This window comes from Oncorhynchus mykiss, chromosome 23, assembly GCF_013265735.2.
Source record: "Oncorhynchus mykiss isolate Arlee chromosome 23, USDA_OmykA_1.1, whole genome shotgun sequence".
In the NCBI taxonomy this organism is placed as follows: domain Eukaryota; kingdom Metazoa; phylum Chordata; class Actinopteri; order Salmoniformes; family Salmonidae; genus Oncorhynchus; species Oncorhynchus mykiss.
In genome coordinates this window covers 10170784-10196656 of record NC_048587.1, presented here as the reverse complement: position 1 = coordinate 10196656, position 25873 = coordinate 10170784, and the positions used below count along the sequence as shown (strand labels likewise).

The following is a 25873-nucleotide window of genomic DNA, read 5'->3' as shown; positions in this document are numbered from 1 at the left end:
CCAGGCTGGGAAGACTGAATCTGCAATAGGTAAGCAGCTTGGTTTGAAGAAATCAACTGTGGGAGCAATTATTAGGAAATGGAAGACATACAAGACCACTGATAATCTCCCTCGATCTGGGGCTCCACGCAAGATCTCACCCCGTGGGGTCTAAATGATCACAAGAACGGTGAGCAAAAATCCAAGAACCACACGGTGGGACCTAGTGAATGACCTGCAGAGAGCTGGGACCAAAGTAACAAAGCCTACCATCAGTAACACACTACGCCGCCAGGGACTCAAATCCTGCAGTGCCAGACGTGTCCCCCTGCTTAAGCCAGTACATGTCCAGGCCCGTCTGAAGTTTGCTAGAGAGCATTTGGATGATCCAGAAGAAGATTGGGAGAATGTCATATGGTCAGATGAAACCAAAACATACCTTTTTGGTAAAAACTCAACTCGCCGTGTTTGGAGGACAAAGAATGCTGAGTTGCATCCAAAGAACACCATACCTACTGTGAAGCATGGGGGTGGAAACATCATGATTTGGGGCTGTTTTTCTGCAAAGGGACCAGGACGACTGATCCGTGTAAAGGAAAGAATGAATGGGGCCATGTATCGTGAGATTTTGAGTGAAAACCTCCTTCCATCAGCAAGGGCATTGAAGATGAAACGTGGCTGGGTCTTTCAGCATGACAATGATCCCAAACACACCGCCCGGGCAACGAAGGAGTGGCTTCGTAAGAAGCATTTCAAGGTCCTGGAGTGGCCTAGCCAGTCTCCAGATCTCAACCCCATAGAAAATCTTTGGAGGGAGTTGAAAGTCCGTGTTGCCCAGCAACAGCCGCAAAACATCACTCTAGAGGAGATCTGCATGGAGGAATGGGCCAAAATACCAATACACTGTTCTTAACAGTGTGTGAAAACCTTAAGCTAGTTATTGATGGGGGCGGCAGGGTAGCCTAGTGGTTAGAGCGTTGGACTAGTAACCGGAAGGTTGCAAGTTCAAACCCCTGAGCTGACAAGGTACAAATCTGTCGTTCTGCCCCTGAACAGGTAGTTAACCCATTGTTCCTCATTGTTCCATCATTGAAAATAAGAATTTGTTCTTAACTGACTTGCCTAGTTAAATAAAGGTAAAATAAAAATAGCAACTGGCTAACTCATGTAGCGCTAATGTAACGTTAACAGGCTAGTTGGCTAGCAACCTTGCAAGTTACTTTAGGACTTGATTGTTATAAATCATTTACTTGTAAGTTGGCTGAAAATGCTATTGAGACCAGTAGTCATGATGATTGATTGAACGGTGATTTGTGGTGCTCATGCTTCCTATCACTCAAAGTTATGTAACAAGCTAAGGTGACAATGCCTGCCATGGAAAATGTCCAAGTTGCTTTGAATGTTCATAGTGTAAGAACACTTTTTTTTAAACCCTCAAAGGATAACATCATCCAACTTTCAAAACAAGTCATTTTTGGCTAGCTACAGCATTCATCGAGTTAGCTAGGTTGCTGTTTAGCTTTCTAGCACGTTCACTAATTTGTTTGTAAACAATTAACAAGATAGTTACCTACCACGTCTTGTCCAACTGTCTTTACACATCTATATGCACATAGTCTGGGTAGCCATTTGATTAGATGTTCAGGAGTCTTATGGCTTGGGGGTAGAAGCTGTTTAGAACCTTCTTGGACCTAGACTTGGCGCTCCGGTACAGCTTGCCGTCCGCGTAGCAGAGAGAACAGTCTATGACTAGGGTGGCTGGAGTCTTGGACAATTTTAGTCCTGGATGGCAGGAAGCTTGGCCCCAGTGATGTACTGGGCTATACGCACTAGAGGTCGACCGATTAATCGGAATCGCCGATTAATTAGGGCCGATTTCAAGTTTTCATAACAATCGGTAATTTTGGACGCCGATTTTTTTAAAATTTATTATTTATTTATTTATTATTTTTAATTATTTATTTGATATATATACACTGCTCAAAAAAATAAAGGGAACACTTAAACAACACAATGTAACTCCAAGTCAATCACACTTCTGTGAAATCAAACTGTCCACTTAGGAAGCAACACTGACAATAAATTTCACATGCTGTTGTGCAAATGGAATAGACAACAGGTGGAAATTATAGGCAATTAGCAAGACACCCCCAATAAAGGAGTGGTTCTGCAGGTGATAACCACAGACCACTTCTCAGTTCCTATGCTTCCTGGCTGATGTTTTGGTCACTTTTGAATGCTGGCGGTGCTTTCACTCTAGTGGTAGCATGAGACGGAGTCTACAACCCACACAAGTGGCTCAAGTAGTGCAGCTCATCCAGGATGGCACATCAATGCGAGCTGTGGCAAGAATATTTGCTGTGTCTGTCAGCGTAGTGTCCAGAGCATGGAGGCGCTACCAGTAGACAGGCCAGTACATCAGGAGACGTGGAGGAGGCCGTAGGAGAGCAACAACCCAGCAGCAGGACCGCTACCTCCTTGTGCAAGGAGGAGCACTGCCAGAGCCCTGCAAAATGACCTCCAGCAGGCCACAAATGTGCATGTGTCTGCTCAAACGGTCAAACACTCCATGAGGGTGGTATGAGGGCCTGACGTCCACAGGTGGGGGTTGTGCTTACAGCCCAACACCGTGCAGGACGTTTGGCATTTGCCAGGGAACACCAAGATTGGCAAATTCGCCACTGGCGCCCTGTGCTCTTCACAGATGAAAGCAGGTTCACACTGAGCACATGTGACAGTCTGGAGACGCTGTGGAGAACGTTCTGCTGCCTGCAACATCCTCCAGCATGACCGGTTTGGCGGTGGGTCAGTCATGGTGTGGGGTGGCATTTCTTTGGGGGGCCGCACAGCCCTCCATGTGCTCGCCAGAGGTAGCCTGACTGCCATTAGGTACCGAGATGAGATCCTCAGACCCCTTGTGAGACCATATGCTGGTGCGGTTGGCCCTGGGTTCCTCCTAATGCAAGACAATGCTAGACCTCATGTGGCTGGAGTGTGTCAGCAGTTCCTGCAAGAGGAAGGCATTGATGCTATGGACTGGCCCGCCCGTTCCCCAGACCTGAATCCAATTGAGCACATCTGGGACATCATGTCTCGCTCCATCCACCAACGCCACGCTGCACCACAGACTGTCCAGGAGTTGGCAGATGCTTTAGTCCAGGTCTGGGAGGAGATCCCTCAGGAGACCACCTGCCACCTCATCAGGAGCATGCCCAGGCGTTGTAGGGAGGTCATACAGGCACGTGGAGGCCACACACACTACTGAGCCTCATTTTGACTTGTTTTAAGGACATTACGTCAAAGTTGGTTCAGCCTGTAGTGTGGTTTTCCACTTTAATTTTGAGTGTGACTCCAAATCCAGACCTCCATGGGTTGATAAATTTGATTTCCATTGATAATTTGTGTGATTTGTTGTCAGCACATTCAACTATGTAAAGAAAAAAGTATTTAATAAGAATATTTCATTCATTCAGATCTAGGATGTGTTATTTTAGTGTTCCCTTAATTTTTTTGAGCTGTGTGTGTGTGTGTATATATATATATGTATGTGTGTGTGTATATGTATGTGTGTATATATATATATATATATATATTATTATTATTATTATTATTATTATTATTATTATTATTATTATTATTATTATTATTATTTTTTTTTTTTACTTTTTTTTTTTTTTTTACACCTTTTATTTAATCTTTATTTAACTAGGCAAGTCAGTTAAGAACACATTCTTATTTTCAATGAAGGCCTAGGAACAGTGGGTTAACTGCCTTGTTAAGGGGCAGAATGACAGATTTTTACCTTGTCACCTCAGGGATTCAAACTTGCAACCTTACGGTTAACTAGTCCAAAGCTCTAACCACCTGCCTCACGAGGAGCCCGCCTGTTACGCGAATGCAGTAAGAAGCCAAGGTAAGTTGCTAGCTAGCATTAAACTTAATCAATCATAATCACTAGTTATAGCTACACATGGTTGATGATATTACTAGTTTATCTAGCGTGTCCTGCGTTGCATATAATCGATGCATTGCGCATTCGCGTGAAAGGACTGTCGTTGCTCCAACGTGTACCTAACCATAAACACCAATGCCTTTCTTAAAATCAATATACAGAAGTATATATTTAGTTACTAGAAATCCAGGTTAGCAGGTAATATTAACCAGGTGAAATTGTCACTTTTTAAAAACCTTTATTTAACTAGGCAAGTCAGTTTAGAACAAATTCTTATTTTCAATGACAGCCGTGCAGTCATGAGTGAACAGGGAGTACAGGATGGGACTGAGCACGCACCCCTGAGGGGCCCCCGTGTTGAGGATCAGCGTGCCGGATGTGTTGTTACCTAACCTTACCACCTGGGGGCGGCCCGTCAGGAAGTCCTCGATCCAGTTGCAGAGGGAGGTGTTTAGTCCCAGGGTTCTTAGCTTAGTGATGAGCTTTGAGGTCATTATGGTGTTGAAAGCAGAGCTGTAGTCCATGAATAATACATTGGTTTTACCAGAGAAGAGCATGTATATACCTCTGATTCTAACGAATCAATTGAATTTGAATGCTTGAAATTTCAGTTCGTTTAGCTAGATGCTGTGTTTCACCACAGACAGACAGTGAGAGAGAGAAAAGGTGAATAAGTCACGACTTGGGTGGTTTATGTACCATATACGGCCATTTGGAAATGGCCCTGGGAGGGTTTTTTCAATACCATGTTAATATTAGCTACATTAAGTAAATACCTTCAGTCAACTTGTGCAATATGTTAGGCGATCCGCTTCATTTCACCTGTTCCATTATTTTACATTGTGAAGCTTACCGTAGTTCCCCAGAACATTTGACCCAGTCACATGTTTGTTTGTTTGTTTGTTTGTAAATAGCACAACAGGAGAAAGCGAGAGCAGGTTGAGTTCAGCTGTGTATTGACTGAGGTCACGTTTTATATTGAAGTGTATTCAAGTGTTTTTCTTCAATCGAGTGATCAGGGACGGGCACGTGCAACTACACTCAATTAGTATTTGGTAGCATTGTCTTTTAAATTGTTTAACTTGGGTCAAATGTTTCGGGTAGCCTTTCACAAGCTTCCTACAATAAGTTGGGTGAGTTTTGACCCATTCCACCTGACAGAGCTGGTGTAACTGAGTCAGGTTTAAAGGCCTCCTTGCTCGCACATGCTTTTTCAGTTCTGCCCACACATTTTCTATAGGATTGAGGTCAGGGCTTTGTGATGGCCACTCCAATACCTTGACTTTGTTGTCCTTAAGCCATTTTGCCACAACTTTGGAAGTATGCTTGGGGTCATTGTCCATTTGAAAGACCCATTTGCGACCAAGTTTTAACTTCCTGACTGATGTCTTGATGTTGCATCAATATATCCACATAATTGTCCTACCTCATGATGTCATCTATTTTGTGAAGTGCACCAGTCCCTCCTGCAGCAAAGCACCCCCACAAGATTATGCTGCCACCCCCGTGCTTCACGGTTGGGATGGGTTCTTTGGCTTGCAAGTCTTCCCCTTTTCCCTCCAAACATAACAATGGTCATTATGGCCAAACAGTTCTATTTTTGTTTCATCAGACCAGAGGACATTTCTCCAAAAAGTACGATCTTTGTCCCCATGTGCAGTTGTAAACTGTAGTCTGGCTTTTTTATGGCAGTTTTGGAGCAGTTACTTCTTCCTTACTGAGCAGCCTTTCAGGTTATCTTGATAAAGGACTCGTTTTACTGTGGAGATTTTACTGTACTTTTGTACCGGTTTCCTCCAGCATCTTCACAAAGTCCTTTTCTGTTGTTCTGGGATTGATTTGCACTTTTTGCACCAAAGTACATTCATCTCTAGGAGACAGAACACAACTTCTTCCTGAGTGGTATGATGGCTGCGTGGTTCCATGGTGTTTATACTTGCGTACTATTGTTTGTTTGTACAGATGAATGTGGTACCTTCAGGCATTTGGAAATTGCTCCCAAGGATGAACCAGACTTGTGATTAAATGTTTTTTTTTAATCTGCGGTCTTAGCTGATTTCTTTAGATTTTCCCATGATCAAGCAAGCAAAGAGGCACTGAGTTTGAAGGTAGGCCTTGAAATACATCCTCAGGTACACCTCCAATTGATTCAAATGATGTCAATTAGCCTATCAGAAGCTTCTAAAGCCATGACATCATTTTCTGGAATTTTCCAAGCTGTTTAAAGGCACAGTGAACTTAGTGTATGTAAACTTCTGACCCACTGGAATTGTGATACAGTGAATTATAAGTGAAATAATCTGTCTGTAAACAATTGTTGGAAATCTTACCTGTGTCATTCACAAAGTAGATGTCCTAACCAACTTTTCAAAACTATAGTTTGTTAACAAGAAATTTGTGGAGTGGTTGAAAAATGAGCTTTTATGACTCCAACCTATGTGTATGTAAACTTCCGACTTCATCTGTATGTATTAATTTGTAGATGGCCTCACCCATTTCGTATGATATGAATTACGATTCGTATTGTATGTTATGAATTTGCAACAATTACAATGTTACGAATTTGCATAACGTATAATATGTTAAATTCTAGCTTGGTGACTAACGTTAGCTAGCTCGTTAAATGTTAACTCCTTGCCTAGCTATGTTAAAGGTTTAAGGTTATGTTTAGGGGAATTGTTAGCTAACATACTAAGTAGTTGCAAAGTAGCTAAAAAGTAGTTCAAAAGTTGCTAAAGTTGTCCGTGATGAGATTCAAACTCGCAACCTTTGGGTTGCAAGACGTTCACGTTATACGCCCATCCATCCCGACTTTAGTTTTTGCCTTAACTAACCATCTGTCTTATGTAACCATACGAGTGTCTCGGATTTACATGCAGAATAATATGAAATGCTCTGAGACCAGGTTGAAACAATGCATGGCCATCATATTTCTAATGTTTATCATAGAAAGAATGTAGCTCCATTTCCTAATTTTTTGTTTAAAGTTAATCTTTCATTTTACCCGGAGAGAAGTAGGCTGGCTACACTGAGAAAAGCACAGGAGAAGTAGCTACACATTAGTCAGAGCACTGTCTGCTGATAAAATATTTGTGTTATCTTTTTTTTTGCTTGAAAAACACTGAATTCTGCGTTAATGCGACCCCCAAGTTTAACTTGCTAGTTATCTAAGTGGCTCAGTTAATGACGGGGCATCATATTGTGTTAGCTTTCTGCCATGTTTGAAAAGTCAACTCATCCAAAGGGCTTTATCTGTACAGTTGCCACTGCTAACTTCATTTTCTTGTTTTTTTCTCCTCTCCATACTCTGCCTGTTTGCTACTCCCCCATGTTCTCTGAGCAGGCCTGTTGCCCTAGCGACTTCACACAGACACAGCCTGTACATACACATGCTGCTACAGAGCCAGTACTGTTTTTCCATCAGATAAGCATGCCTCAACTTAATTATTTTGCACAATGTCTCTCGTTCACATTCACTTGTAAATGTCCAAACTCACCAAAATTGATATTAGGTAGCTCCTACCTATATATGTGTAACTTTATGATTTGGATTGCCTGTCATTTGCAATTCGTTTATTTTAGTTTACGCTCGTTAGCATATTTAGCTAGCAACCTCCATGGAATTTCGCCATAACTTGTGCTATAATAATGGTAATAAACGCCAAGTGGGCTGTTTTTTTTTTGGGGGGGGGGGGGGCGCACCCTTGGGTACTAAACCGGTAATACTGTAAATTCCTGTGAGAGAAGGATGATATGACAATATGAAAGTCTGGATACCGCCCAACCCTAGAAGTCAAACCTTATGGAATGTGTGGAATTGTGTGCCTTTGATGATGTCCCCCTTACCCCTTCTTGTTGGCAGATCTTCCTCTGGGTCTCATACTGATCCGCCAAAAAGCGCTGGTTGGCCAGATGCCAGGTGACCACAAAGTCTACAAGATCACCAAGATAGCTGTCATTCCTCTGTCTGAGGAAGAGCCAGTGGATCTGGAGCTGGAGGTGAGAGATTGTCTGTGAGGCACGTTTTATCTTTGAGGTTAATGGAGCTCTGAGCATTCAAGCAGTACTGTGACTTTAAGTGTGAAAATGCAGCGGTAATCACATTAAAGTAGCCACTGATGTGCTATTGTCTCCTTTTTTAAAGGTGCAATATGTAGCTTTTTTGGCGACCCGACCAAATTCATATCGAAATGTCTTATAGAGCTGTCATTCTCATTGAAAGAAACGGTAGATATGTTCTATGTGCTCTATTTCTATGCTTCCTGTTCTTAAGTTTCGTTTTTATGGCTTTTACCTTTGGTTATGTACACCAGCTTCAAACAGCTGAAAATAAAATAGATGGTACAATGCTTCTCTACACTATACTTGCTTGTTTTGTCACAAACTAAAATTTGTCAAACTATTAGAATTTTAGCAACCAGGAAATGGCGTAGAGATTTCTGCATAGTGCATCTTTCTTTAATCTAGGATGCAGCCATGATGAGATGAAAACCATAGTTTGCCGCTATAATCTAGGCTACCCTTAGTGTTTTTCAATTTTACGATTTAATTTCAATGTTTCTAGTAAGTATCTCAATTGCCCTGTTTTGATTGACACCTTGATGAGTCCAATTAATCACCTTGTAAGATGAACATCCAAGGTACACTACATTAGTGTTATTTTTCTGCATTGCCAATGTTAATCAGAATTGTTTAATTAGAAACCAAAGTAATGTGATTTTGCTAAATGATCTCAGAGAAATCGGGATTTTGCTTAGATGCCAGTCTTACAGGTGAGCCATGATGATGATACAGATGATACTGATCATGAGAAAGTAAGTGAAACATTTCCAGTAAACGGGATGTGTTGGATAATCATGTCTCTGGTATGTTTCTAGAACCTAGCCCTACATACTGTCCATACCACAGAATTATTATTCCATCCCGTCTAGGAATTCAGTAGCCCTGTGAAGTTGTTTTAGAGTTTTCTGAACCACTTGTTTTGGATGTTTTTGACTGTTGGTAGCGAGTAGCTTTGAATTGATGTAATTAGCTAGCAATCACATTGAGACTGAACCAATTAACTCAGACACCATAGTGATTAGCTGTCAATCAACCTCGTAGACATGTCCACCAGTATGATCCCAATTGTCTATCATTCCCTTTAAATATATTTGGAAAACTTTAATCATGAACTAAATTATGAGGAAGTCTTATAGAGTTGGGGTCAATTCAGAATGCTTTGGTATACTCAATTAGCCTAAACTGATCTGAATTAAGGGTAATTTTTAAATTTTTAATTGAACCTTTATTTAACTAGGCAAGTCAGTTAAGAACAATTTTATTCAAATTCTGCTTTCAGATGGGTTGGAAAAGTGAGCGTATTTCTCAGAGTTAATTTTTAAATTCCTGTTACACATCACTACAGGGGATGATGATGTTGGTATGTTAGCAGTGTACAATTTTGATAGAAAGTCTGTCCTTTTTCTTTTAGCTTTGTAAGAAGCATCACTTTGGGATCGACAAGCCAGAGAAGCTTGCACCGTCTCCAGATGAGTCGAAGTACCTGATGAAAACTCTGAGTCAGATCAAGTCCAATGTTGGGGCTCCCACTAAGAAAAAGGTTATAGAATTTGTAGTTCTGTGCTCAGATATCCCATGTAATTATCATCTTACATGCCTCTTGTACATTTTTTAAATTGGTACATTTGCTTTTATTTATTTATTTATTTTCATTTATAGTTTATTTGTTAGTTATTTTTCTATATTATTTTGACAATTTAATACCATCCCTGTCCACCACCCAGTATTCCCCTGCCTTTCAGGTTAAGGAAAACAAAGAGAAGGAACGTCTCGAGAGGCGGTTGCTCGACGAGCTGTACAAGATATTCATGGACTCCGATTCCTTCTACTACAGCATGACTTATGACCTCACCAACACTGTGCAGCGGCAGGGAGACACAGAAAAGTCCAACTTACCCCAATGGAAACAGGTAAGTGGTTATTACTACGCTCAAAGCACACAGGTCGCATTTACTAAATTAGATCGCTGGTAACGTTTGGCCTGGGGTTCGCCGGTTTGAGATGCCTGGTTTAAGTACAGTAGTATTTTACCACACATTTCCTGTCTTTTAAGATAAGTTTAACCAAGCTTAAATAATTAAAATAAAGTAATTGTGTTTGACTGATAATAGTTATTTTCCTCTTCAAGGTGGATGACAGATTCTTCTGGAACAAACACATGGTCCAGGAGCTAATTGATCTGCAGGTAACTGATGCATTTCAAGACTGGTTTGACAGGAATGGATAGACTAGATATTAATTTGTGAATTGTCAGATACAGTGCATTCGGAAAGTATTCATACCCCTTATCTTTTTCCACATTTTGTTACATTACAGCCTTATTTTTTTTTTTAAATCCTCAAAGCAGGACTAGCTTCGCGATAATAACCCATAATGACAAAGCGAAAACAGGTTTTTAGAAATGTTGGCAAATTTATATATATTTTTAAACAGAAATACCTTAGTTACATAAGTATTCAGACCCTTTGCTATGAGACTTGAAATTGAGCTCAGGTGCATCCTGTTCCCATTAATCATCCTTGATGTTTCTACAACTTGGAGTCCACCTGTGGTAAATTTAATTGATTGGACATGATTTGGAATGGCACATACCTGTCCATATGAGGTCCCACAGTTGACAGTGCACGTCAGAGCAAAAACCAAACCATGAGGTCAAAGGAATTGTCCATAGAGCTCCGAGACAGGATAGTTTCGAGGTACAGATCTGAAGGGTACCAAATAATGTCTGCAGCATTGAAGGTCCCCAAGAACACCGTGGCCTCCACCATTCTTAAATGGAAGAAGTTTGACTCTTAGAGCAGTCCGCCCGGCCAAACTGAGCAACTGGGGGAGAAGGGCCTTGGTAAGGGAGATGACCAAGAACCTGATGGCCAATGTGACAGAGCTCCAGAGATACCCTGTGATACCCTGTGGAGATGGGAGACCCTGGGGAGACCCTACCATCTTTGCAGCACTCCACAAATCAGGCCTTTATAGTAGAGTGGCCCAACAGAAACAACTCCTCAGTAAAAGGCACATGAAAACCCGCTTGGGGTTTGCCAAAAGGCAACTAAAGGACACTCAGACCATAAGAAACCAGATGTTCTGGTCTGATGAAACCAAGATTGAACTCTTTGACCTGAATGCCAAGAGGCACGTCTGGAGGAAACCAGGCGCCGCTCATCACCTGGCCAATACCATCCCTACTGTGAAGCGTGGTGTCAGCAACATGCTGTGGGCATGTTTTTCAGCGGCAGGTACTTTGATACTAGTCAGGATCAAGGGAAAATGAACGGAGCAAAGTACAGAGAGATCCTTGATGAAAACCTGCTCCAGGGTGCTCAGGACCTCAGACAAAGGTTCACGTTCCAACAGGACAATGACCCTAAGCACACAGCCAAGGCAATTAAGGAGTGGCTTCGGGACAAGTCTCTGAATGTCCTTGACTGGCCCAGCCAGAGCCCGGACTTGAACCTGATCGAACATCTCTAGCGAGACCTGAAAATAGCTGTGCAGCGACGCTCCACATCCAATCTGACAGAGCTTGCGAGGATCTGCAGAGATGAATGGGAGAAACTCCCGAAATACAGGTGTGCCAAGCTTATAGTGTCATACCCAAGACTCGAGTCTAATCGCTGCTTAAGGTGCTTCAACAAAGTACTGAGTAAACTGTCTGAATACTTATGAAAATGTAATATTTCTGTTTTTTTATTTTTAATAAAATATCCAAACATTTTAAACCTATTTTTTTGCTTTGTTATGAGTTATTGTGTGTAGATTGGTGAGGGGAATAATAAAATAAAAAAAATTCAGAGTAAGGCTGTAACGTAACAAAATTCGGAAAAAGTCAAGGGATCTGAATACTTTCCGAAGGATCTGTATAAGAGTACAGATGGTCATGGTGCACTGGTGTGACACTGAACGCTTCTGCAGAACCCTATCTGAACAATAGGGAAATGTTCTAGCAAGGAAACACTTAGTGGCAGGTATTTTTGGAGTGATTTGAACGGATAGCAATCATACTCCTTTTAATCGATGTTAAATATACAGTACCAGCCAAAGGTTTGGACACACCTACTTATTTAAGGTTTTTCTTTATTTTTCCTTTTTTTTTTTTTTTTCCTTCTACTATTTTCTAGAATAATAATGAAGACATCAAAACTATGAAATAACACATGGAATCATGTTGTAACCCAAAAAGTGTTAAACAAATCAAAATAGATTTTAGATTCTTAAAAGTAGCCACCGTTTGCCTTGATTACAGCTTTGCACACTCTTGGCATTCTCTCAACCAGCTTCATGAGGAATGATTTTCCAACAGTCTTGAATGAGTTTCCACATATGCTGAGCATGTGGCTGCTTTTCCTTCACTCTGCGGTCCAACTCAACCCAAACCATCTGTTGGGTTGACGTCGGGTGATTGTGGAGGCCAGGTAATCTGATGCAGCACTCATCACTATCCTTGGTCAAATAGCCCTTACACAGCCTGGAGGTGTGTTTTGGGTCATTGTCCTGTTGAAAAACAAATGATAGTCCCACTAAGCGCAAATGAGATGGGATGGTGTATAGCTGCAGAATGCTGTGGTATCCATGCTGGTTAAGTGTGCCTTGAATTCTAAATAAATCCCAGACCATGTTACCAGCAAAGCACCCCCACACCATCACTCCTTCTCCATGCGTCACGGTGTGAACCACACATGCGGAGATCCTCTGTTCACCTACTCTGCGTATCACAAAGACACAATGGTTGAAACCAAAAGTCTCAAATTTGGAATCAGACCAAAGGACAGAATTCTTGGCCCAAGCAAGTCTCTTCTTCTTATTGGTGTCCTTTAGTAGTGGTTTCTTTGCAGCAATTTGACCATGAAAGCCTGATTCATGCAGTGTCCTCTGAACAGTTGATGTTGAGATGTGTCTATTACTTGAACTCTGAAGCATTTATTTGGGCTGCAATCTGAGGTGCAGTTAACTCTAATGAACTTGATGGACTGTCATTTCTCTTTGCTTATTTTACCTGATCTTGCCATTATATGGACTTCGTCTTTTACCAAATAGGGCTATCTTCTGTAAACCACCCCTACCTTGTCACAACACAACTGATTGGCTCAAACACATTAAGGAAAGAAATTCCACAAATTAACTTTTAACAAGGCACACCTGTTAATTGAAATGCATTCCATACCTCATGAAGCTGGTTGAGATAATTACAAGTGTTCAAAGCTGTCATCAAGGCAAAGGGTGACTACTTTGAAGAATCTCAAATATAAAATATATTTTAATTTGTATAACACTTTTTTTGTGGTTACTACATGATTCCATATGTGTTATTTCATAGTTTTGATGTCTCCACTATTCTACAATGTAGAAAATAGTAAAAATAAAGAAAAACCCTTGAATGAGTAGGTGTGTCAACTTTTGACTGGTACTGTATACTGAACTACTGCATTCCATCTTTATACATCTCAAGTTAGCATCACTGTACAGAGTTGTAACTTTTCTTGTTGTGTTGCAGGTTCCAGAGGTGGACTTCTGGGTGACACCCATCATTCAGGGCTTTGTGCAGGTGCAGGAGCTGGTAGTGAATTACAACGAGAGCCCAGAGGAGGAGAAGAGCAGCCCCGATACGCCGCTCCAGGAGCTCACCTGCGTGGACGACATCCACCCGCGCTTCACCGTGGCCCTCATCTCCCGCCGCAGTCGCCACCGTGCAGGTACAGTTTAGAGGTCATGGACACCCAGGCCAAATTGCTAGGGTCTATTTGCAACACTTTGATTAAGTCATAGTTACATTCTGATCATTATTGGAGGGTGAATTTAATGATCATAGTTTTCTTCTCCCCAAAGGGATGCGGTACAAACGCAGAGGGGTAGACACAGATGGACACGTGGCTAACTTTGTGGAGACCGAGCAGCTGATACACGTGCACAACCACTCACTGTCCTTTGTGCAGAGCCGCGGTTCGGTGCCTGTCTTCTGGAGCCAAGCAGGCTACCGCTACAACCCCAGGCCTCGGCTGGAGAAAGGTCAGTGGGATATTTACAATCCAAAATACTGCCTTGGGAATAATGGGTGCATTCGTTTAAGCATGTCCAGTGCCCCGGGTGGGCCGAATGTATTTTTGTGACTAATGCAATGGGCTTAAATATGCATACTCCACCCACCCAGGGCACTGGGCAAGCTAAAATGAATACGACCCCATCATATACTTTTTCCCGTTATGTTATAATCATCTTTTCAGGAGAAAAGGAGACCATTCCTTACTTTGCGGCTCACTTTGACGAGCAGCTCAACCTTTACAAGAAGCAGGTGAGAATCGTATGCCAGACAGCATTGGCATTACTTTGATATCACTACCAAAGCTTGAGTTTTCGTTTAACTTAGACTTGTCTATGTAAAGACTTATCATTATAGTAAAGTTGATACAATTTGCAACTATGTTTTGACAGGTCATCATAAACTTAGTGGACCAAAGTGGGCGTGAGAAGATTATTGTCGACGCATATCTCAAACAAGTCCTTCTGTACAACAATCCTAACCTTACATATGTCTCTTTTGACTTCCATGAGCACTGGTAAGAAAATTGATACACAGAAACAATCAGCTCTTGGCTGCACAGGTCATTTAATACTGAACAAAAATATAAACACAACATGTAAAGTGTTGATCCCATGTTTCATGAGCTGAAATAAAAGATCCCAGACATTTTTCCACATGCACAAAAAGCTTATTTCTCTCAAATTTTGTGCACAAATTTGTTTATATCTGTGTTTGTGAGCTTTTCTTATTTGCCAAGATAATCCATCCACCTGACAGGTTTGGCATATCAAGAAGATGATTAAACATCCTGGTCATTACACAGGTGCACCACAGGTGCTGGGGACAATAAAAGGCCACTCTCTAAAATGTGCAGTTTTATCACACAACACAATGGCACAGATGTCTCAAGTTTTGAGGGAGAGTGCAATATGCATGCGGACAGCAGGAATGTCCACCAAAGCTCTTGCCAGAATGGAATGTTCATTTCTCTATGATAAGCCACCTCCAACGCCATTTTAGAGAATTTGGCAGTACGTCCAACCAGTCATACAACCGCGTGTAACCCCGCCAGCCCAGGACCTCCACTTTCGGCTTCTTCACCCGCGGGATCATCTGAGACCAGCCACCCGGACAGCTGATGAAACTGAGGAGTATTTCTGTCTGTAATAAAGCTCTTTTATGGGGAAAAACTCATTCTGACTGGCTGGGCCTGGCCCCCCAGTGGGTGGGCCTATGTCCTCCCAGGTCCACCCATTGCTGTGCCCCTGCCCATTCATGTAAAATTCATAGGGACTTATTAATTGATTTCAATTGTCTGATTTCCTTGTTTGAACTGTAACTCACAATTTTTTGGGAAATTGTTGCATTTTATGTTTTTGTTCAGTATAATAAGTAACTCTAATAAGCAAAGAATAACCTAAACTACAATTCTTGTATTTATTTTTGTATTATAGTATGCACTTCCCCTGTATTTTAATTGGTCTTTTGTCTTCTCAGTCGAGGTATGAAGTTTGAGAATGTGCAAACGCTGACAGATGCCATCTCTGATATTATCGCAGACATGAGATGGGGCTGGTAAGTGTGCGTGTGGGAGTGTGTTATTGCCAACCTCAACAGACTTTTTTTAGGGCAAGTAAAAAATCTTGAATTAATCATTAATTGATTGCATATGTTGATCAGAAGCTCCATATCTACATGTAGTGCATCACACAGTGAATGTTCCTCTGTCAGGGTGGACCAGGCAGGAGTCATCTGCCATCAGGAGGGCATTTTCCGGGTCAACTGCATGGACTGTCTGGACAGGACCAATGTAGTCCAGGCTGCCATAGCTCGTGCAGTAATGGAGGCACAGGTGAGATTCCCCCTACTTCGAACATGTCAACTTAAAGCTGATGATGTAATGGTAGACATAGTAATGTGGTAATGGATGGCATATTACATATGAAAAGGTAAAGAATAAAACATCAAATTTAAACTTTTTCAGTGGAATTCTCGTGTAAGTGTAGTTTTCTGGCAAACGTTCGATGGTGACTGATGCCTAGCTTTATGTCTCTGCGTCACTCAGCTGAAGAAACTAGGTGTGATGCCCCCTGAGCAGCCTCTGCCGCTCAAGTGCTACAGGATCTACCAGGTCATGTGGGCCAACAACGGCGACACCATCAGCAGACAGTACGCCGGCACAGCCGCCCTCAAGGTAAAATCATTTGCACGTGTAAAGTTTTAAGCTAATATTAGGTTTGCTATATTCGGTTTGCATCTGCCAACAGGATACTGTCCTGTTACCCCTCAGTTAGTAGGCCTCCACGGCAAACTGATCAAGTAATTAAACTAGAAATGAGGGAGGCAGACAGCCTAGTGGTTAAGAGCATTGGGCCAGTAGCCAACTACAGTTGGAAGTTTACATACACCTTAGCCAAATACATTTAAACTCAATTTTTCACAATTCCTGACATCTAATCCCAGTAAAAATTCCCTGTTTTAGGTCAGTTAGGATCACCACTTTATTTTAAGAATGTGAAATGTCAGAATAATAGTAGAATGATTTATTTAATATTTTATGTCTTTCATCACATTCCCAGTGGGTCAGAAGTTTACATACACTCAATTAGTATTTGGTAGCATTGCCTTTAAATTGTTTAACTTGGGTCAAACGTTTCGGGTAGCCTTCCACTTTGCTTCAATATATCCACATAATTGTCCTACCTCTTGATGCCATCTATTTCTCAGAACAAAAATAGACTGACAAGTTTCAGAAAGTTCTTTGTTTCTGGCCATTTTGAGCCTGAAATTGAACCCATAAATGCTGATGCTCCAGATAGTCAACTATTCTAGAGGGACAGTTTTATTGCTTCTCTAATCAGGACAACATTTTTCAGCCGTGCTAACATATTTGCAAAAGGGTTTTCTAATGATCAATTAGCCTTTTAAAATGATACACTTGGATTAGCTAACTCAACGTGCCATTGGAACACAGGAGTGATGGTTGCTGATAATGGGCCTCTGTACGCCTATGTAGATATCCATAAAAAAATCAGCCGTTTCCAGCTGTAATAGTCATTTACAACATTAACAATGTCTACACTGTATTTCTAACCAATTTGATGCTATTTTAATGGACAAAAAAATGTGCTTTTCTTTCAAAAACAAAGAAATATCTAAGTAACCCCAAAGTTTTGAACGGTAGTGTATATTTTAGGAAGTTGTTCCTAATGTTTTGTAAACTCGGTGTATGTCGACTTGGAAATATCCAGGAAAAAAAGTACACCAGGAGGATGGAGAAAGTAAAGAAGAGTCCTACAACTTTTTCCCCCCACTTTCTTTTAGATTAGTGCAGGCTGTATCACAACCTGCCGTGATTGAAAGTCCCATAGGGCTGCGCACAATTGGTCCAGGTTTGGCTGGTGTAGGCTGTCATTGTACAGTGCCTTGCGAAAGTATTCGGCCCCCTTGAACTTTGCGACCTTTTGCCACATTTTAGGCTTCAAACATAAAGATATAAAACTGTATTTTTTGGTGAAGAATCAACAACAAGTGGGACACAATCATGAAGTGGAACGACATTTATTGGATATTTCAAACTTTTTTAACAAATCAAAAACTGAAAAATTGGGGGTGCAAAATTATTCAGCCCCCTTAAGTTAATACTTTGTAGCGCCACCTTTTGCTGCGATTACAGCTGTAAGTCGCTTGGGGTATGTCTCTATCAGTTTTGCACATCGAGAGACTGAAATTTTTTCCCATTCCTCCTTGCAAAACAGCTCGAGCTCAGTGAGGTTGGATGGAGAGCATTTGTGAACAGCAGTTTTGCGGTTTTGCAGCGGTTTTGCTTTATGTTTTGGATCATTGTCTTGTTGGAAGACAAATCTCCGTCCCAGTCTCAGGTCTTTTGCAGACTCCATCAGGTTTTCTTCCAGAATGGTCCCGTATTTGGCTCCATCCATCTTCCCATCAATTTTAACCATCTTCCCTGTCCCTGCTGAAGAAAAGCAGGCCCAAACCATGATGCTGCCACCACCATGTTTGACAGTGGGGATGGTGTGTTCAGGGTGATGAGCTGTGTTGCTTTTACGCCAAACATAACGTTTTGCATTGTTGCCAAAAAAGTTCAATTTTGGTTTCATCTGACCAGAGCACCTTCTTCCACATGTTTGGTGTGTCTCCCAGGTGGCTTGTGGCAAACTTTAAACAACACTTTTTATGGATATCTTTAAGAAATGGCTTTCTTCTTGCCACTCTTCCATAAAGGCCAGATTTGTGCAATATACGACTGATTGTTGTCCTATGGACAGAGTCTCCCACCTCAGCTGTAGATCTCTGCAGTTCATCCAGAGTGATCATGGGCCTCTTGGCTGCATCTCTGATCAGTCTTCTCCTTGTATGAGCTGAAAGTTTAGAGGGACGTCCAGGTCTTGGTAGATTTGCAGTGGTCTGATACTCCTTCCATTTCAATATTATCGCTTGCACAGTGCTCCTTGGGATGTTTAAAGCTTGGGAAATCTTTTTGTATCCAAATCCGTCTTTAAACTTCTTCACAACAGCATCTCGGACCTGCCTGGTGTGTTCCTTGTTCTTCATGATGCTCTCTGCGCTTTTGACGGACCTCTGAGACTATCACAGTGCAGGTGCATTTATACGGAGACTTGATTACACACAGGTGGATTGTATTTATCATCATTAGTCATTTAGGTCAACATTGGATCATTCAGAGATCCTCACTGAACTTCTGGAGAGAGTTTGCTGCACTGAAAGTAAAGGGGCTGAATAATTTTGCACGCCCAATTTTTCAGTTTTTGATTTGTTAAAAAAGTTTGAAATATCCAATAAATGTCGTTCCACTTCATGATTGTGTCCCACTTGTTGTTGATTCTTCACAAAAAAATACAGTTTTATATCTTTATGTTTGAAGCCTGAAATGTGGCAAAAGGTCGCAAAGTTCAAGGGGGCCGAATACTTTCGCAAGGCACTGTAAATAAGAGTTTGTTCTTAACTGACTTGCCTAGTTAAATAAAGGTTAGATAAATAAAAAAATATGCCTCAACCATGGCATGTAATCTAGCTCTTATACTGAGCGACTTAATTAGTGCAGTCATCTAAGAGCTAGGTAAGACAACCACATATCACAGTCAATTGGTACAGATTTTCATGCAAATAGTCAAAAATCTGCATAAAAATTATATGTGCATTTTCCCACTGGCGACATTTCCATAATTGTCTTGTTGCAGATAAAATGCTGTGGATGATGACGTAGTGCACATAAAAATAACTTTTGCGGTTAAATTCCCATGTACAGAATAAAACATAAGAAAAATGTTTTTCCATCAGATTTTCAACTCTGCTGATGTTTTGTTACGAAAAATTGCATTGTACAGCGATTGTGCCCACTCTGGTATTGGCAAGTGCGCTCTAGCGAGCAGCTAACATATACAATGCGGGTATAGCCTACATGATGAGATTATTATGGACAAAAGAAGATGATTATTTTTATTTGTCAAACGGCAACCAAGCATCGATCATCATGTCACCAGAATAAGACCCTCGATATTTATTGGAAAGGAGCATCAAGCTCATCACCTTGCATTTTCACCAGCCTGTAAAATTCATCATAACTTATTTCATCTGTAGCCTATAAATGTTATGCTTTCCTGAGTCATACTGGGAGGGCCACACAATATAATAGCCATCATTACTTCGATATCATGGCATACTTAATTTTACAGACACAAAAATATCCCTCCTTTTTCTAGCGTATATTGCAGGGTTCCCCAACTGGCGGCCCCCGGGGTAGGTTTTAATTGGCCCCCAAGTTTTCTGAGCAACATTTTGTTATATATTAATTGTATTTGGAATTTATTGTTGTGCATATTACTGTAAAAAATACCAGGAAATCAGCTCCAAGTGATTGTAATTTCAGAAATCTGTTCCCAATTATTCCCACACATAAGAGATGTGACCGAATAGAAATAATAATTTAATAATAATTGACTGGATTTATATAACGCTTTTCTAGCAACTGAGGTACTCAGAGTGCTTTACATAGGTGGGGGAAACTCACCTCATCCACCATCAATGTGTAGCACCCACCTCTGTGATGCATGGCAACAAATGTTCTGCCAGAATGCTCACCACACAATAGCTATCAGGTGGAGAGGTGAGGAGTGATATGCCAATTAGGAATGAGCAGGATGATTAGGTGACAATGATGGAATGTGGTCAGGTTGGGAATTTAGCCATGATACAGGGGTGAATACCCCTAATCTTACAATAATGAATGACCACATAGAGTGACCAAATTAGCTGTTTCCATCAGGCCTGATGTTAGATTTTTATTCGGCATGTACTTTATTCACATCAAAATGTTGGATGGAAATCTAGTTAGAGGAAGTAAAACTTTTCCTCAATAAAGCCAATAACAGCCAAGTGTTTACACTACATAGTCCTAAGTCATGAAGAGTATAACATCTTTTTCCAGCCTACTACTTTTGTGGAACGGATCAGACATTGACTGTGCAATATCTTGCTTGTTTTTGACATTCTCTGTCTGTAATCCCATATACAGGGAGACTTCACCAGAACGGGGGAGAGAAAACTGGCCGGGGTGATGAAAGATGGCGTGAACTCAGCCAACCGCTACTATCTGAACCGCTTCAGGGACGCATACAGACAAGCAGTCATTGGTAAGAAGTGACCTGTAATACTTTACTTAAAGCCTGCAGGTATGATGCAGTTATAATTCATTCTAAGACGTGTAATAAGCATGCATGATCCCCTTATGTGTTATTAATCATATCATATCATTGTGTGTCAGGAAAACAAAATATATACACTACCGTTCAAAAGTTTGGGGTCACTTAGAAATTTCCTTGTCCAAATGTTTTGTCCATTAAAATATCATCAAATTGATCAGAAATACAGTGTAGACATTGTTAATGTTGTAAATGACTATTGTAGCTGGAAACGGCTGATTTTTAATGGAATATCTACAGAGGTCCATTATCAGCAACCATCGCTCCTGTGTTCCAATGGCACATTGTGTTAGCTAATCCAAGTTTATAATTTTAAAAGGCTAAATGATCATTAGAAAGCACAGCTGAAAACTGTTGTGCTGATTAAAGAAGCAGCATCCTGGATGCTGATGCTCCAGATACTACACTAGTCTAAAAAAGGCCAGTTTTATTGCTTCTTTAATCAGTGCAACAGTTTTCAGCTGTGCTAACATAATTGCAGCTGATATCTCAAAGTGCTGTACAGAAACCCAGCCTAAAACCCCAAACAGCAAGCAATGCAGGTGTAGAAGCACGGTGGCTAGGAAAAACTCCCTAGAAAGGCCAAAACCTAGGAAGAAATTTAGAGAGGAACCAGGCTATATGGGGTGGCCAGTCCTCTTCTGGCTGTGTCGGGTGGAGATTATAACAGAACATGGCCAAGATGTTCAAATGTTCATAAATGACCAGCATGGTTGAATAATAATAAGGCAGAACAGTTGAAACTGGCCATGGCACAACCCAAGGGGGGGCGCCAACCCAGACAGGATGACCACATCAGTGAATCAACCCACTCAGGTGACGCACCCCTTCCAGGGACGGCATGAGAGAGCCCCAGTAAGCCAGTGACTCAGCCCCTGTAATAGGGTTAGAGGCAGAGAATCCCAGTGGAAAGAGGGGAACCGGCCAGGCAGAGACAGCAAGGGCGGTTCGTTGCTCCAGAGCCTTTCCGTTCACCTTCCCACTCCTGGGCCAGACTACACTCAATCATATGACCCACTGAAGAGATGAGTCTTCAGTAAAGACTTAAAGGTTGAGACCGAGTTTGCGTCTCTGACATCGGTAGGCAGACTGTTCCATAAAAATTGAGCTCTATAGGAGAAAGCCCTGCCTCCAGCTGTTTGCTTAGAAATTCTAGGGACAATTAGGAGGCCTGCGTCTTGTGACCGTAGCGTACGTGTAGGTATGTACGGCAGGACCAAATCAGAGAGATAGGTAGGAGCAAGCCCATGTAATGCTTTGTAGGTTAGCAGTAAAACCTTGAAATCAGCCCTTGCTTTGACAGGAAGCCAGTGTAGGGAGGCTAGCACTGGAGTAATATGATCAAATGTTTTGGTTCTAGTCAGGATTCTAGCAGCCGTATTTAGCACTAACTGAAGTTTATTTAGTGCTTTATCCGGGTAGCCGGAAAGTAGAGCATTGCAGTAGTCTAACCTAGAAGTGACAAAAGCATGGATGAATTTTTCTGCATCATTTTTGGACAGAAAGTTTCTGATTTTTGCAATGTTACGTAGATGGGAAAAAAGCTGTCCTTGAAATGGTCTTGATATGTTCTTCAAAAGAGAGATCAGGGTCCAGAGTAACGCCGAGGTCCTTCACAGTTTTATTTGAGACGACTGTACAACCATTAAGATTAATTGTCAGATTCAACAGAAGATCTCTTTGTTTTTTGGGACCTAGAACAAGCATCTCTGTTTTGTCAAAGTTTAAAAGTAGAAAGTTTGCAGCCATCCACTTCCTTATGTCTGAAACACATGCTTCTAGTAAGGGCAATTTTGGGGCTTCACCATGTTTCATTGAAATGTACAGCTGTGTGTCATCCGCATAGCAGTGAAAGTTAACATTATGTTTTCGAATAACATCCCCAAGAGGTAAAATATATAGTGAAAACAATAGTGGTCCTAAAACGGAACCTTGAGGAACACCGAAATTTACAGTTGATTTGTCAGAGGACAAACCATTCACAAAGACAAACTGATATCGTTCCGACAGATAAGATCTAAACCAGGCCAGAACTTGTCCGTGTAGACCAATTTGGGTTTCCAATCTCTCCAAAAGAATGTGGTGATCGATGGTATCAAAAGCAGCACTAAGGTCTAGGAGCACGAGGACAGATGCAGAGCCTCGGTCCGATGCCATTAAAATGTCATTTACCACCTTCACAAGTGCCGTCTCAGTGCTATGATGGGGTCTAAAACCAGACTGAAGCATTTCGTATACATTGTTTGTCTTCAGGAAGGCAGTGAGTTGTTGCGCAACAGCCTTTTCTAAAATTTTTGAGAGGAATGGAAGATTCGATATAGGCCGATAGTTTTTTTTTATTTTCTGGGTCAAGGTTTGGCTTTTTCAAGAGAGGCTTTATTACTGCCACTTTTAGTGAGTTTGGTACACATCCGGTGGATAGAGAGCCGTTTATTATGTTCAACATAGGAGGGCCAAGCACAGGAAGCAGCTCTTTCAGTAGTTTAGTTGGAATAGGGTCCAGTATGCAGCTTGAAGGTTTAGAGGCCATGATTATTTTCATCATTGTGTCAAGAGATGTAGTACTAAAACACTTGAGCGTCTCTCTTGATCCTAGGACCTGGCAGAGTTGTGCAGACTCAGGACAACTGAGCTTTGAAGGAATACGCTGATTTAAGGAGAAGTCCGTAATTTGCTTTCTAATAATCATAATCTTTTCCTCAAAGAAGTTCATGAATTTATCACTGCTAAAGTGAAAGTCATCCTCTTGGGGAATGCTGCTTTTTAGTTAGCTTTGCGACAGTATCAAAAAGGAATTTCAGATTGTTCTTATTTTCCTCAATTAAGTTAGAAAAATAGGATGATCGAGCAGCAGTAAGGGCTCTTCGGTACTGCACGGTACTGTCTTTCCAAGCTAGTCGGAAGACTTCCAGTTTGGTGTGGCGCCATTTCCGTTCCAATTTTCTAGAAGCTTGCTTCAGAGCTCGGGTATTTTCTGTGTACCAGGGAGCTAGTTTCTTATGAGAAATGTTTTTAGTTTTTAGGGGTGCAATTGCATCTAGGGTATTGCGCAAGGTTAAATTGAGTTCCTCAGTTAAGTGGTTAACTGATTTTTGTCCTCTGGTGTCCTTGGGTAGACAGAGGGAATCTGGAAGGACATCAAGGAATCTTTGTGTTGTCTGTGAATTTATAGCACGACTTTTGATGGTCCTTGGTTGGGGTCTGAGCAGATTATTTGTTGCAATTGCAAACGTAATAAAATGGTGGTCCGATAATTCTGGACTATGAGGAAAAACATTAAGATCCACAACTTTTTTTCCATGGGACAAAACTAGGTCCAGAGTATGACTGTGACAGTGAGTGGGTCCAGAGTCATGTTGGACAAAACCCACTGAGTCGATGATGGCTCCGAAAGCCTTTTGGAGTGGGTCTGTGGACTTTTCCATGTGAATATTAAAGTCACCAAAGATTAGAATATTATCTGCTATGACTACAAGGTCCGATAGGAATTCAGGGAACTCAGTGAGGAACGCTGTATATGGCCCAGGAGGCCTGTAAACAGTAGCTATAAAAAGTGATTGAGTAGGCTGCATAGATTTCATGACTAGAAGCTCAAAAGACGAAGACTTCATTTTTTTTTTTGTAAATTGAAATTTGCTATCGTAAATGTTAGCAACACCTCCGCCTTTGCGGGATGCACGGGGGATATGGTCACTAGTGTAGCCAGGAGGTGAGACCTCATTTAACACAGTAAATTCATCAGGCTTAAGCCATGTTTCAGTCAGGCCAATCACATCAAGATTATGATCAGTGATTAGTTCATTGACTATAATTGCCTTTGAAGTAAGGGATCTAACATTAAGTAGCCCTATTTTGAGATGTGAGGTATCATGATCTCTTTCAATAATGACAGGAATGGAGGTGGTCTTTATCCTAGTGAGATTGCTAAGGCGAACACCGCCATGTTTAGTTTTGCCCAACCTAGGTCGAGGCACAGACACGGTCTCAATGGTGATAGCTGAGCTGATTACACTGACTGTGCTAATGGCAGACTCCACTATGCTGGCAGGCTGGCTAACAGCCTGCTGCCTGGCCTGCACCCTATTTCATTGTGGAGCTAGAGGAGTTAGAGCCCTGTCTATGTTGGTAGATAAGATGAGAGCACCCCTCCAGCTAGGATGGAGTCCGTCACTCCTCAGCAGGTCAGGCTTGGTCCTGTTTGTGGGTGAGTCCCAGAAAGAGGGCCAATTATCTACAAATTCTATCTTTTGGGTGGGGCAGAAAACAGTTTTCAACCAGCAATTGAGTTGTGAGACTCTGCTGTAGAGCTCATCACTCCCCCTAACTGGGAGGGGGCCAGAGACAATTACTCGATGCCGACACATCTTTCTAGCTGATTTACACGCAGAAGCTATGTTGCGCTTGGTGATCTCTGACTGTTTCATCCTAACATCGTTTGTGCCGACGTGGATAACAATATCTCTATACTCTCTACACTCACCAGTTTTAGCTTTAGCCAGCACCATCTTCAGATTAGCCTTAACGTCGGTAGCCCTGCCCCCTGGTAAACAGTGTATGATCGCTGGATGATTCGTTTTAAGTCTAATACTGCGGGTAATGGAGTCGCCAATGACTAGAGTTTTCAATTTGTCAGAGCTAATGGTGGGAAGCTTCGGCGTCTCAGACCCCGTAACGGGAGGAGTAGAGACCAGAGAAGACTCGGCCTCTGACTCCGACTCGCTGCTTAATGGGGAAAACCGGTTGAAAGTTTCTGTCGGCTGAATGAGCGACACCGGTTGAGCGTTCCTACAGCATTTCCTTCCAGAAACCGTGAGAAAGTTGTCCGGCTGCGGGGACTGTGCCAGGGGATTTATACTACTATCTGTACTTACTGGTGGCACAGACGCTGTTTCATCCTTTCCTACACTGAAATTACCCTTGCCTAACGATTGCGTCTGAAGCTGGGCTTGTAGCACAGCTATCCTCGCCGTAAGGCTATCGTTCTCCTGTATATTAGGAGTACAGCGACTGCAATTAGAAGGCATCATGTTAATGTTACTACTTAGCTTCGGCTGTTGGAGGTCCTCACGAACCGTGTCCAGATAAAGCGTCCGGATTGAAAAAGTTGAGGAAAAAAAACAA

General features: G+C 41.7%; 1 protein-coding gene across 3 annotated transcripts in view; it reads left to right on the top strand.

Moving 5' to 3' along the window:
• The window catches only part of LOC110502266 (phosphatidylinositide phosphatase SAC2), a 45721-nt gene that overhangs the window by 9543 nt on the left and 10305 nt on the right, over positions 1 to 25873 (top strand). Inside the window, exons 3-15 of one of the 3 annotated variants that reach the window (XM_036959703.1) lie at positions 7275 to 7337; positions 7794 to 7930; positions 9405 to 9533; positions 9718 to 9903; positions 10122 to 10178; positions 13485 to 13683; positions 13817 to 13996; positions 14212 to 14279; positions 14420 to 14544; positions 15507 to 15584; positions 15741 to 15861; positions 16075 to 16203; positions 20566 to 20683. In XM_036959703.1, the coding sequence (XP_036815598.1) occupies positions 7844 to 7930; positions 9405 to 9533; positions 9718 to 9903; positions 10122 to 10178; positions 13485 to 13683; positions 13817 to 13996; positions 14212 to 14279; positions 14420 to 14544; positions 15507 to 15584; positions 15741 to 15861; positions 16075 to 16203; positions 20566 to 20683 (1477 nt within the window). In that variant the 5' untranslated portion in view covers positions 7275 to 7337; positions 7794 to 7843. The remainder of the gene's footprint in view (positions 1 to 7274; positions 7338 to 7793; positions 7931 to 9404; positions 9534 to 9717; positions 9904 to 10121; positions 10179 to 13484; positions 13684 to 13816; positions 13997 to 14211; positions 14280 to 14419; positions 14545 to 15506; positions 15585 to 15740; positions 15862 to 16074; positions 16204 to 20565; positions 20684 to 25873) is intronic. The other 2 variants (XM_021580168.2, XM_021580167.2) reach the window with 2 other exon arrangements.